This window comes from Maylandia zebra, linkage group LG2, assembly GCF_041146795.1.
Source record: "Maylandia zebra isolate NMK-2024a linkage group LG2, Mzebra_GT3a, whole genome shotgun sequence".
Taxonomy (NCBI): domain Eukaryota; kingdom Metazoa; phylum Chordata; class Actinopteri; order Cichliformes; family Cichlidae; genus Maylandia; species Maylandia zebra.
In genome coordinates, this window is record NC_135168.1 from 40,071,667 (window position 1) to 40,085,808 (window position 14,142).

A 14,142-nucleotide genomic window follows, 5' to 3' on the forward strand; every position below is an offset into this window, starting at 1 on the left:
CCGGTGGCTACCTAGCGTGTAAACCAACTGATTACATTTTAACATTCTACTAGAGTTTATTCATTCATTCAAGTGTTAAAGTCTAATGTGAACTTCAAAGAAAGTTTCAATGACGCTGGCCAGCAGCAATTGACAGTAGCGTTGAGCAACTGAAAAGTTAAGGATATCCTCAACAACTTACCTTGGTACCAGAAAAGAGTCATTTTTGTTGCATCTTTGTGCTGCCATCCTGCCCTGGTTAATATATCATGATGACCATGCTATCTTACCATTTTTGACAACAAAAGTTTCTCATTCAACTTGAGGGGGTTTTTTTTGTCAGAAGATGCATGATTCTTCATGACTCTTCCATGGCAGCTGATATTTCACACACATGGTCTGGAACTGATTCGTTTCAAATTCACTGCACAGCAGGAACTGCAAAATGACACTGACCCTGATAATAACTCTTTCTTCAACATTAAAATCTGTTTTTATTACTCCCTGGACGACCAGTTTAATAGCACCATCACACAAGATAAATTTTCAATACTTCACAGTTTTACACTTTAATAACAACAGAAGCCTGTAGGCCAACTTTCACAACATCAAACATTACCCCAGTCACTTTGCACATATTTTAATACAATAGCTATATCATTTGAAATGTGTCACAACTGAAATTTTTATATGAAAAAAGAAAAAGGTTATTGTAATTTGTAGAACAACAGGCTCTAGTATAGTTGCATTTAATAGTTGGAAGAAAGACCTGGAATAAAATTTTACCAAAAACACCCACAAAAATAATGTTTATCTTTGGCAATGTCGATACTGATTTGTTGAATCCAAATTAGCACAAATCAACAGATGATTTTATCAACATATACAATATATACAGACTCAACTTATGTCCTAACCTCATTAGACCCGGCTGAATTCCTTCTCATTGTGTAACATATATTTACTAATAAAGAACATTCTAGAGAATAATATACTGAGTGCATTATTTAAAAAATGATATCAGTTACAACGTACCAGTATTTAAACGAACTGTTTTTAATGTAGCAATTTTCTACTCTGCTTGAGCACTCAAAGCACTTAGTACAACACATGCAGGCATCCATATAATCTAACATTCACTCACACTCCAGTGAATGCATTGCAGTTCAGTATCTTGCAGAATGATACTTTGGCATGATTTATTGGCAATGATTTATTGAATCCAAACAAGCACAATTTGACAGCCAAGCATCGAACCACCAGCTTTCCAATTGGCAGACAACTTGTCAGGGATATCCTTGTAAAGTAATTTCCCCTTGTGTTCTACATAGTTGTTAAATTCGCAATTTACAGTTTACAGGTGAAGATTTTTCCGCAATTTTTGTGAATCGCCTGTTTTTAACTTAAATAACTTATAGAATGCTAATAAAATAGTAAATCAATCAATCAACATTTCATAATTTATGTATATCATGTCAGAGCTTCATTGACTAGAAAAAAAAACTATAATTTTTTATATTTTTTATATTATTATTTCTTCTTTTAATTCATGCTACCTAGAAGAGTGGCATGGTGGTGAACACTGTTGCCTCACAGAAAGGTTCTGGGTTCAAATCAACCATCTAACTGGGGCCTTCCTGTGTGGTGCTTACTTTTTCTACCTGTGTCTGCATAGGTTCTCTCTGGGTATTCCAGCTTCCTCTCACAGTCCAAAGTCAAGCAGTTATTGGTGTTAAATGGTGAATCGAAATTGTGTTTATGAGTATGAATGATTGTCTATCTCTATGTGTTAGTCCTGTGACAGGCTAGTGACTTGTACCCAGCATCTCACCCTATTTCAGCTGGGATATAGGGTAAACCTGAATTGGATAAGAGGAATAGATGGAATAGATAGGGTATTAGGTGACCATGTCTTTAAAGATTCAGGGTAGCTACGATGTATTTCCAGTGTATCCAAATGCTTTTGATGCCTCTTTTTACCCTATTAACCCCTGTCTCTCTTCAAGTCTTTCCTCTGCCCAATGCTCCTGTACTTGTGTGACTGGAGCATTGGGCAGGTCAGTCTGTAGGGCAGCTCTGAGGTTAGCCCAGAATAACCTTTGTTTTGCCCTGTCTTGAGGCCACTCCAGATATGTGTGGCGGTTCATCATGGACTTCAGCTGGTAGTACTTGGATGGGATTAGGTATTGAGGCAGAGGCTCAAGCAGTACCAGCACAATGCTGTCTGAGCCCAGAGTGAGACGTTGGTGGGTGGCGAAGTAGAGCTCGTAATGACACCACTCGCTCTTGACAAAGTGAGCAGAGAGGACAAACACAGAGCGCCTGCATTTCTCCACACAGCTGATGATGTTCTCAATGATCGTCTTTCCCGGCACAAAATGTTTCTCGTGATGACAGATTCTAAGCCCTCCTGCGGGGCCTTCGAGGTTGGGAAGAAGGGAATTGCGCACCCAGTCAACATCGTGCTGGCTATAAGACACAAACGCGTGGAACTCCAGACCCACCAGATCCTCGGGCCGAGCTTGTTGCAGTCTTGCACGATGTTTGGCTCTTGTCCACTGCCAGATCATGCCCGTGTACCAGGGAACATCCAAACAGTGACACAGAATCACAATGGAAATAATCAGTGTCCCTGCTGGAACCAAAATTGCAACCACTAGAAGGCCAATGCTGCAGGAGACCTCTGGGATCGAGATGTCTCTTAAAGTTGAGTTTCTAACGTCCTCGGGGTATGTGCAGTAATAGCCCTGTGGCCAATTCAGCAGCTTAATTCCTGATTGGCTGTTGCTCTTTTCAGAATTGATAGCGAGCTTTATGAAACCTCTGAGAGTGCAGGTACAGGTGAAGGGGTTAAAACTGACATCTAGGATATGCAGTTCGGGACAGCTTTCCAATATGTTCACAGATGGGGCATGGAGAGAATTTGACCTGAGCAGAAGCTTGTGGAGTGTGGGGAAAGTGCCACAACCTGGCAGGTCCCGCAGCCGGTTAGCATTTAGATTCAGAGTTGAAAGGTTTCTCAGTTTAAAGATGGATTGCGGAACCACCGAAATCTGGTTGTTCTGGAGGTCCAGTATCTGTGTCCCATTTGGTAGACATTGAAAAACTGACTCAGTCAAACTATTAGAAGACAGATTTATATTGGTGATGCTTGCTGGCCAGATGCACTGTGATGACTGGTCATACCCTATGGAGTTGACGCTGAGGTCCAGATGTTGCAGGGACGACATATATTGAAAACGTTGGCTCAGTATCTCAAGTTTTTTAAGACTGTTGCCTATCAGAGTCAAGTTCTTCAGGTTACGCAGGTTCTGACATTCTACAAATTTATCATCCACCACACTTGAGAAGATGGAATCAGACATAGCACAATTAGAAAAATCCAGCTGGCGTATTGGACTCTGTGACTTGGGACAGGTCATGTGTATTATTGGCGTGTCAGTAATCGCAACACTCTCCACTGGCATGCTGATGAAAAAGTTGTATAAAGCCTCCTGTGAGAAGAAGAAACTTGTTACCACTGCCTGGCTGGCTGTGAAAGAAATCACCTGTGATGTTTTGATCACTTCTGTTTCAACTCGAGGAGGCTGCATTATGTGCACATCAGAGGCATCAAGATGTTTCAAAGTTGTATTTAGAGCCACATTTACATATTCAGTTAAGTCGTGCCATTTAATTGTTATGTTGGTGAGATAAAAACTCGTTGTGTGGATTTTCACCGTCTCTCTTAGCTGCTTACTTAGGTCTTTGTAGCCATTTATCATATTCATCATCTCCACTTCAGCAAACAGAGACAGAGCATCAGCAGTCAGATTACGGTCAATTTTTTGATTATGTCCAAAGGCTATCTGCAGCCTTTGAGCATGAACATCCTCCAGGCTGCCTGCTTCATAATAAAGTCCATCCTCTAGTAATAACGTCAATGTATGTAGTTTCATTTTAGCAATGTTCTTGAAGTCACCCACGCTGATGTTTTTTGCTCCAACTGTTAATCTTTCCAGTTTTACAAGAGAGCTGAACTCACTCCCCAATGTCATGGTAAGAAATCTGTTAAAGGCCAAGTTTAGCACCAGGAGGTTCACTGTGTGTAGCAGGTATTGTTGACTTGAGAGGTTCTTGAGATTGTTGTGCGACAGGTCCAGATGTTCCAGGAGAGGCGTGTTAAGAAAAGTCTGTGGATCGATCTCCTCCAAATTATTCCATGACACATTCAGGAACCTGAGGTGAGTGGTTTTTTGAAAGTCTCCATTGTGAAGCTGACGTATGTAGTTGCGAGAGAGGTCTAAAAACTCAGTCGTCTGTGGCAGGTCAGTTGGGACAGAGGAGAGGTTTTGGGATGATCGGTCTACAAAGTTGTCAGGTGATGAAGTGCTCTTCTGAAGTCCCACCAACACGGCTGCTGTCCAGAGTACGGCTGCTGTGACCCTCATTGTTGCCTAAATAAAAGATATAGGTATTAGCTTTCATAATATTATTTATTTTTACCATCAGTTGTCAGAGTGTTGGATACATCAAAAAGAAATGTTCAAAAGTCCTACAATAAATTCTTTGTGGTGGTTATAATGCTTAGTAATTGCTGTAGAGAGGTGTGGATTTGATGTAATCATTTTAAAGGATTCAGTGTGCAATGCCTTAATTAAACAGTTTAAGTTTTTAATTAGGGTAGACAAATTGATAAATGTACAAATTAGGTTTTTATCAACTGAATAATGCAAAAATTGGAAACTGAAACTTCAGTAGAGTGTTAGAAATAATTGTTACGTCTCAAATTAAAACATTTTAATTTGAAGTCAGACTTGCACTGTTAGAAAAATCTGTAATTTCAGAATTTTCATATAAATTTTACAGCATTTTCCTGTCATTTTAAACACATGAAATATCAGTAAAATTACAAGAAATATTCTCTGCATTAACATATCTGATTTAATAAAAAATAAATAGAGAAGTGTACTTATGAATAAACATGTTTTTTTACATGCATTTACAGAAAATGTATTCATTTTTACACATAAAAAGAGTGTAAAAATACAGTTGCAAGCTTAACATGATTTATAGAAGAGACTAGAATAGAACAGAATGCCTATATTGTCTCTATACATTTGTACAATGAGATACAGAGCATCTCCTACTCACTTGGTGGGGGGTGGGGTGGGGTGGTGGCACAGTTCTGCAGCACTATATACAAATATACAAGCCAGTTTTAAAAAGTAATATGTAATAAATAGTGTTATTGCACATAGAATTTGGTATTGCACAGTGGGGAAACTGTTTTTGAAGAAAAAGAAACTGTGGGGAGTCGGTGCTCAGTGTGTGAGAGGAGGAGAGATAAGCTATGATACTGATCACTTATAAGCTATGTTTATTTAAAAAATATTACAGCTAAATTCTAATTTAATTCTAGAACTACATCCAAATTTTGATTCATTTAGTATAAAATTACACAAAACTGACTGATGAATGATGCAGGGTTACTTTACAGATAAATATGACAAGTACTGTAGTTAATGTCGTCTTGATAATAGACTTCAGGTTCTTCCCTCAGTGTTTTTCACTCTCCATGAGGTCCTTTGGTGTTAATTGTTATCATTATTATTACGTATTGTTATAATCTCTGTGTATTCCTGTTTCAAATGATTCTCTCTACCAGTTTTTTGTTTTTGTTTTTTGGGGGTTAGTCATTTCTCTCCTGTGTCTTGCATTTAGTTTTGCTTCCTTTGTATCATTTCCTTTGTTCATGTTCAGGTCATTCTTTAACCTCCACTCATGTGCTCCCTGTTCTCCAGATGTTTTTATTTTTTCCCCGTGGATATTCTGCATACATTCTAATTAAATTGTAGGTTTCACTTTCATTTGAAGTACTGCATTTCTATGCCTCTCACTCGATCCTTCATGACAGATCACACATGCATATGCAAATGCTGCTCACACTGTTACACAATATAATTAATTTAGACTTTCCACTTAACCTAAACTCTTTACATACACACTACTCTAGTGCAAGAATAACTCTACAAAAACTTTGCAAACTCTCAATGATTTGCTTGGTGATATATCAAAAAAAAATATATTAATGTCAGTATCAATGTAATTGTAACCTGGACGTGTGTCCCTCTATCTATAAAGAGATGATCTATACTGCTCACCCAAGTGCAATGTCTACAATATCCGAATCTAGGTTTGGGAAGGAGATTGGCGGTAGCAACTCTGTAAGAGCAATAAGACTTCCAACCCACATAACACGCACAACCACAGGTTTATGAAACAAAGTTTGCTTTATATATATTTCCTTTGGATCAGTTCCCTTTACTCATCCTCAATGTAGGGATAACTTCAAATGCAGTAACTATCTCAAATGCATCACAAAAATAATTGAAACAATCAAAATAGATGTAAGACAAGAAACAATATTTCAACACCCCAAAGAAAAGGAAAAAGAAAAGAAAATAGCATGTGAGTGTCCAGTTCTTTATGGTGTCAGTTTATTCAGTTACCCACTGTCCTGGGTTAAGAACTGAAAACGACCTGAATCTCAGGCGGGGAAAAAGTAGCAAAAGAAAATGATAAGGTATCTCTCAGGTGGGCTTCCTTTTGTTTTTTTCCCTACCGCCCTCCTAGTACGGCAGGCATCAACGTGTCGGTGTCCTGACACACAGAAGGCCTCCACAACAGCAACAGTGTCTTAGACTCATGATACCAGCTCCTCACTCGGCACACATGGAACTGTACCTCCAAAAAAAAAAAAAAAAAAAAAAAAAAAAAAAACAGTCTGCACACAAATACGCAGAATGTTAGATGTCCACATTCCTTAAATGTCCTTGTTCCTAATGTCCTTGGTTCTTTTTAAATATTAAAATAAATTTGCATCTTGTGACACCTTAAAAGTAAATACACCGGTATTACTGTGCATCACCCGCAGTTACAGCTACAGCACAGCTATTGCACGTGAACTGCGCATAACCACTTAGCTGGCCGCGGCTGAACTAGCAGGCCCAAGAAAAGAAAAACACTAGACACTCATAATAAACAAAACTGTCACAACGTCACAATACTATAAAAACACATCTTAAACATCATTAAACACATTTACTACTATTCTGACTGGTTAGTTATTTTTTTCAGTGCATTGAACTGCAATCCGGTTCTTCAGTCTGACGTCACTAGCCGTGTCTGGGTCTAAACTCCGCTGTAGGTCCATATATCAAATGATCACTATGGCATTACTGAGAGTTGAAAAACTGTCTAAAGTCTTTCATCTTTAATAAAATGATCAGCGTTCTGCTCTACCAGGTGTAACAATTGAGTTTAACATCTAGGCATCCATGAAAACGGAATTTATGACATTTAACGGAGTTAGAAGTTAGCAGGGAGTTAGCTCGCTAGCTTCTATCTAAATACAATATAGCATGTCCTGACTGCGGGGTTTTGGAAACAAATTAAAACGTACAGCTCTGTTATCACTTCCAGCATAAATGAAGACAGAAAACTAAACAGCAGTGACGTTTGTAGGGTTACTGAAGTTGGGCTAGCTGGTATATAATGATGTGCTACGTGACCGCTAGCGACACAGCTATGTTAGCATAATATAAACAAGCTAACCTTTTTTCCACTCGATAAAAGTTAACGTGAGTGTTCTCGGTGGTCAGGAACAAATGTAATCGCATGGCAGGATGCTGTAAAATGACCAAACTTCAGCCAGGAGAACAACTGAGATAATCCATCCACAATACGAGGTTAGTCCACATCTCCTCAGACCTGACATGGGCTGCCCACATTCAGGTCCAGACCAAAAAGGCTAGGCAGCGCCTGTATCACCTACGACAACTGAGGAAGTTCAGGGTCTCTCCAAAGATCCTCAGGATTTTCTATACAGGCGCTGTGGAGAGCATCCTCACACAGAACATGACATCGTGGTTTGGGAACAGCTGTGTGAAGGACCAAAAAGCTCTCCAGAGAGTGATCCGTACAGCAGAACGCTGCTGCAGGATTGCTCTCCCCCCGCTTCAGGACACCTACACCAGGAGATGCCGGACTAGAGCAGCGCAGATACTGAAGGACCCGTCCCATCCTGGCAACAAACTGTTCCAACTTCTGCAATCTGGTAGAAGGTTCCGCATCTTCCGGGCAAGGACAGAGAGACTCAAGAGGAGCTTCTATCCCCAAGCCATCCGTGCCCTAAACACACACACCCGCCCTCTCACATCATCTATAATTGACTGAGTCAGGACTCTTCCAGACACTAAACCAAGGCACAATGTACATTTCAATTCCTTTAATTTTAAATATGTTTATATTGTCTATCCTGTAAAATAGTCAGATGTCTATTCATATTAATGTACAGAATTCACCTGCTTGCTGCTACTACTGCACATTCACCCAATGTATATACTATATACTATATATATATATATAATGTTCTTCCTCTACACCCCCCCCCCAATTTTTTTTGCACATGTCGAGGAGCGTGTCAGGCTACATTTCACTGTGTGTTATACTTGTATAACTATGCATGTGACAAATAAAGAACCTTGAACCTTGAACCTAGTCATTCATATACTGCTGCATGGGATGGGCTGTAGTTAGGGCTGCTCAATTAATCGAATTTTAATCACGATTACGATCTGGGCTTTCAACGATCATTAAAAATGACTGAGCCGATTATTGGCCCCTCCCTCATTTATCCGCGACACCTTAAAGGCCGGTCCGTGAAAATATTGTCGGGCATAAACCGTCCGTGGCGCAAAAAAGGTTGGAGACCGCTGATTAAGAGGACCCAAGGGAAGCTCGGAAAGCTAAGCAGAAGTTATTTGGAGAGGAGAGTGACTGCCGTTGGTTGAAAAGAGAGGTAAAAAAAACTTCAGTGGTGTTGCACACTATTTTATATTATTTTTTAAAGTCATTGTTAACCCTTTAGATCCGGTCAGAGCAGCACGCTCCGTTTTGCATAACTATTTTTAAATCCCTGTAGAACCTGGACCGTGTAAGCTAGCGCAATAATTTGTTTTGCATATGAAACCGGAGGAGTTGTACTTACATCTGATGCCATCAGTTTGTCCTCGGTCACGGTTTCCTTCCACATAAAGCTTTGCAAAAACTGCATAAAAAGCGCTTGCAGGAACAAAAACATAATATTCCAGAAACAGGCTTTGCCGATCCGATCAGCTGTTCGTAACACTTCCCACAGTTAAACAGACGTCAGCGCGAACTGTCACATGTCCGCCATTTCCTGCCCGAAACCGGAAGTGACGTCATTTTCGCGGAAATTGTAGTTTTTTTACTTGTAGGCCTTAAAAGCCTATACTGGTCATGTTTGACTTTTCTGAATAGTTTCTGGGATGCTTAGAACTTGAATTGCACTGCTGGAAATAGTTTATTTTGATGCTGTTTTCTTTGCAAATTTGCATCATAGGATTGTTTTTTCGTTTTTCCTGCAGTATATAAAAATTGATGTATCTCCAAAATAAAACTATGAAGACACTCAAAATAAATTTCCTGTTGTAAACTATTTTTTGCAACTTTTTTGTATTTAAAGTTTTGAAGGATAAGCCTCTTAAATTTCTCCAAGTAGAAATATATGCAAAAAAAACAAAAAATTTTTTTTGTAGTTTATTGCACTTTTTTGCAATTAATGTAGTTACTAGGGACTTAATGCATACATATTATTAAAATATGGGCTATAATAGTTGTATAGCAACTTGAAATGCTCCCACAAATGGCACTACAACATGTAAAAATATAATATAAGCTCTGGCGGACTTGGTTCTATGGTAGGTCTTAAAGAGTTAAATAAATATCGTCAAATAATCGAGATCTCAATTTCAGTGAAAATAATCGTGATTATCATTTTTGCCATAATCGAGCAGCCCTAGCTGTAGTTACATCGTAAGGTTTTAAAAACTGAGCTTAAATAAATGATTAGCGGTAATAAAAGCAGAGGGAGGTCAACAGTGATCACTGACTGTTTTAGGAGCTTTTTGAGATTAAATAGAAGAAAATACATAACATTAAACATGTTAACAACACAAAAGCCATATTAAACGCAGACTACTTTAGGCCCGGAAGTAGGATTCCTCACGTCATCACTTAACAATCGGATAGCGGTGCTAAGTGAGCTAGGCTAACTCACCAGAATAGTTCAAAAAGTTCAAAACACTCCGACTCCTTTGAGGTAGGTACCCGTCTGTGGTTCACCGCTAACGACAGCGCTCTCACAAATGTTAATAGAATCTCTTTTCTCTCTTTCAACTGGGAAAAACCGTGCTCGCGGCAGCATGGAGTTTTTCCTTGCCGTCCTTTCCCCCCTACACCACACCTTCACGCGCACCGAGCTGCAGATGATGCCTTCAGGGCAAGCCCGGAAATTAAACTATCAAACAAGAACTACGATGCATTCAAAGAACCCTGTACTTCTGATTGCTGTAAATCTTACCAGGGTTACATAATTAAAGTCAATGTTTACTTACTAACTACAAATTATTTTTTTGTTTGTTTTTTGTATTTAATTCAAATGATGCTTCTTGAAGATAAATCCTAGCACAAGATGATATAGAGAAGAACACTTTCAGCAGCCATCTTCCCTGAAATGAGAACATTTTCTCATCTTTAAGGAGAACTGGATGCTAGTCTGGTTCTGATATTCTTTGGAGAATGTCAGATGATTTTCACAGTGCGGTACTGTGAGCACGAGTCCCACTAAAAGGCTGCCAGCATTTATTCTGTACCTTTTTGCACAAAGAGATAGGTCCTAAGGCTCAGTCCTGTCCTGTCCTGCTTCCCTCATGCAATAGCCTCTCCCCTGGTATCCCCTCTACCACATGCAAAGCTTTTAAGAAAAAAAAAACTAAAAGCACAGAGCTGCAAAAAAAAGAACTAGGTTGCAGGGCTGGCATTACCAAACTGTTAAATGGTGCGTTATACCCATTTCCCGGTGTGTACATTCACATGCATCTGAGAGAATTTTACCACACGTGCCTAGCCCCCACAACAAGCGACTGTGCCGCCACTAAAGCAAAATCAAAAAGAACCTAGAAGTTGTGGCATACAAAACAGCAAACAACTCAGGAAATAAAATATAAGGAGACAAGAACAAATGCACACACTCTAAAATACAACTCCTTTTAAAAGCACAATTACAATATAACAAACAGTTAAGATGAAAACACCATAAAACAATGAACCAGTCAATGCCAGTCCATAAATAACAGCAAAGCAACAACAAGGCTACAACAAGACAGCAGCAGTGTGTAGGCCTGTAACAAGAGAGGGAAAACAATCATCCAGTGTCCACCCTACGATAGATAACCCATGAGGATCCTACTTACCCTTTAATAGTTATACATATTATTATTATAGTATTATTATTATATTCCTCCCTGCAGCTGTCAGACTGTACAATCAGAACTGTACTGTACAATCAGAACTGCTCCCAAAAAACATAGATGTTTACATCTGCGCTGTAACTGCAATAAGTTAATTAACCGATTCGCACTACAACCTGGTTTGCCTCTTACCTGTAGTTATTTTTATTTAATTTAATAACTGTACAGTACTCTGTTTATAGTAACCATTGTCCTTAATGTAAGAAAAATTGTGTATGTTTCTGTTCCGTGTCCTGTGTACTGTTTGTTTGTATATGTGTCTTTTTGGCTGCTGTTACAACCAAATTTCCCCTTGTGGGACAATTAAAGGATTATTCTATTCTATTCTATTCTATTCTATTCTATTCTATTCTATATTAACCAGTTGCCAGGGGAAATGAATGCGGTCTGCAATACTTAACAGGCTGTGATCTTTGCCACCTTGAACAGAAATTAGTGCAAACTGCCAGAGCTCAGGAGTAGACTACAGTTGTTCCTTATAACCAACATCTGATTAACAGCTAAGGGAGAGGTTAATGTTCATGCTGCATTCACAGAAAGCATGTTTGAACCAACATCCACCACATCTAACCCACTACATTTACTTTTACAAATTGTTAGGAGTTTTCTGTATTAGTGCATTACAGCAGTATTATGAAATTATTACACAAAGTAAATTTAGTGTTTTATTTAGCTAAACTCTTTCAATATTCACATCCATCAGTATGCACTTGATAAGATCTGTAATGTAATTACAATAACATTTTCTGTATATTTCTAATATTGTTTAATTTCCATTTACACCTAAAAGAACTGTATTTTAATGTAATACAACGTAAAAAAAAAAAATGGACTTTTTTGTGTATTTTAATTATAGACAATTTCTGTGTTTTTACATGATGACAAATGTAAACACGGTAAATTTCAGTTATTGTGCGCTATTTTTCTGCTGCTAGAATATTACTGGGTTTTATGGGTTTAAAAAAAAATAGTTTATGTAACACTTTTTGATTTTAGTCAGTATACTAAAAATATGCCAGACGTGTATTAAAAGCATCAAGGCTAAAAAGAAATTTGGCTGAGCAGAAAGATGAAAGAAATTTAAGGAACAGGCCAGAGTGATGTGAAAACATCATTTTGAAAGGAACTTACCTGGAACAACACTGGTTACTTTCTTTAAGATCAGACTTACTTTTAATTTTTTTGAACTGGTTAAATTCTAATTGGTTTGGTTTACCGTTTTTTCTGGAAGTGAGTTTTTCCTTTGTGAATGTGGCTTGCTGTGTGCTTATCATGGAATTGTTGCTCTGTTTTCTTTAATTCCCGTGGTTTTCTTGGTGTCAGTTTTGTTGGAAACTTTATATATATATATATATATATATATATATATATATATATATATATATATATATATATATATTGTTGGGGACAACAAAGAAAGCAAATAGACATTTAGAAAAGCTGCTTTTTCTAAATATCAAAAAACAGTGTGAGCAAAAAGGGAATGTTAATACTGTCATAAATATAAAATACTGCCATTTCATATCATGGTATGAGTTTATGATTATTTATGCATTCATAAATCCCACCAAAACTTTAAAAGCAGACATTTGACATCGTCATATTTTAGATTACTTTCAATTAAGTGTTTTTCTTGACTCATGTAATCTAGATATTAAAATAAAATAAAAAAATCCAAAACCACAATAAAAAAACCACTCTGGAAAACACCATTTAGTTCATAGACGGATAAAAAAAAGAGCACTAACCTTTATTGTGGTCTGATGGTCACGTTTTTAAGTCTCACGTACAAAATCATCAGAGTCACAGTGGTTCCAAATCTCTGGATATGGGGAAAAAAGGAAATCAGTAAGACAAAACTGACTGATCGAGAAAGGTATACCACCAAATAAAATTTGGATTAAATGTGACCAAAAGTCATGCGTTAGCACTGCTCCAGCAGTAGTTGCTAATAGTTTTTAAGTTACAGTAAAAACAACATGAAGCTGAGCGGAAACAGGCATAGAAATGAAAGCAATTCCCAGACTACTTATGCTTTTCTCACTTCAACATCCTCTTTTCACTTCCCTTTTTATGTAACAGTGTATTTTATAGAAGTAAACTGTGATAAAAATGTATAAATAAGCGGAGCTAGTGAAAGTAATGAAATCAGTTCCTTGGATTTAGTTTACGTTATTGTTTTAAGCAAACTAATACTTCAGATTTTGTTTTGTTTTTTGTTTTGGCACCCTAAAAGACGTTGGTCTGTAGTTTGAGAAACATGAACTGATTTTAAAATATTCTAAAAATCAATGAAATGGGCCTTTACTAAGCAATGCCATGAGTATACTGTATCTTTAGTTTGTTCTACTATGTTGTGAAAAGTATGAATGAGAAGGCTAAACTACAGTGTTTCTGAGGTAGCTCTCTTGTATCATAGCGACCACACCGAGGTCACCTGGGTAGTACATGAACATTTTCCAACTCAATTGACTTATCGCACTAATGCCTTGAGGCAGAGTGGCTTCAGGTCCACTGTGTTGTTTACTCTAGACACTGTGTTAATGAAGGATGATGAGAAAGGGTTTCTTTTAAAATGGCTTTTTATTGTGATAGGGAAGCTATGTGTATGTACAGACAGACAGACACACAGACACACACACACACACACACACACACACACACACACACACACACACACACATATGCATGAACCTTCTTCCCAGCAGTGTTTCTAGCCTGGCAGTGCTAATCTTGCCTTGGGTCAGCGACTGCTACGCATACAGCAAGTGGAGCTTAATTGAATATT

The 14,142-nt window shown here is 38.0% G+C and overlaps 1 protein-coding gene across 3 annotated transcripts; it reads right to left on the reverse strand.

Moving 5' to 3' along the window:
- Positions 1-1,014: 1,014 nt before the first annotated feature.
- Positions 1,015-13,338, reverse strand: tlr1 (toll-like receptor 1). 3 transcript variants are annotated; one of them, XM_024805416.2, is made up of 2 exons: positions 13,103-13,338; positions 1,015-4,415 (listed from the first exon to the last, which is right to left on the reverse strand). In XM_024805416.2, exon 2 carries the CDS (start codon positions 4,407-4,409, stop codon positions 1,956-1,958), a length of 2,454 nt encoding a protein of 817 aa, XP_024661184.2. In that variant the 5' UTR covers positions 4,410-4,415; positions 13,103-13,338; the 3' UTR covers positions 1,015-1,955. The 3 variants fall into 3 exon arrangements, with proteins under 3 accessions (XP_024661184.2, XP_076729673.1, XP_076729670.1); XM_076873558.1 differs by lacking the exon at positions 13,103-13,338 and adding an exon at positions 10,103-10,289; XM_076873555.1 differs by lacking the exon at positions 13,103-13,338 and adding an exon at positions 9,011-9,552.
- Positions 13,339-14,142: the final 804 nt, after the last annotated feature.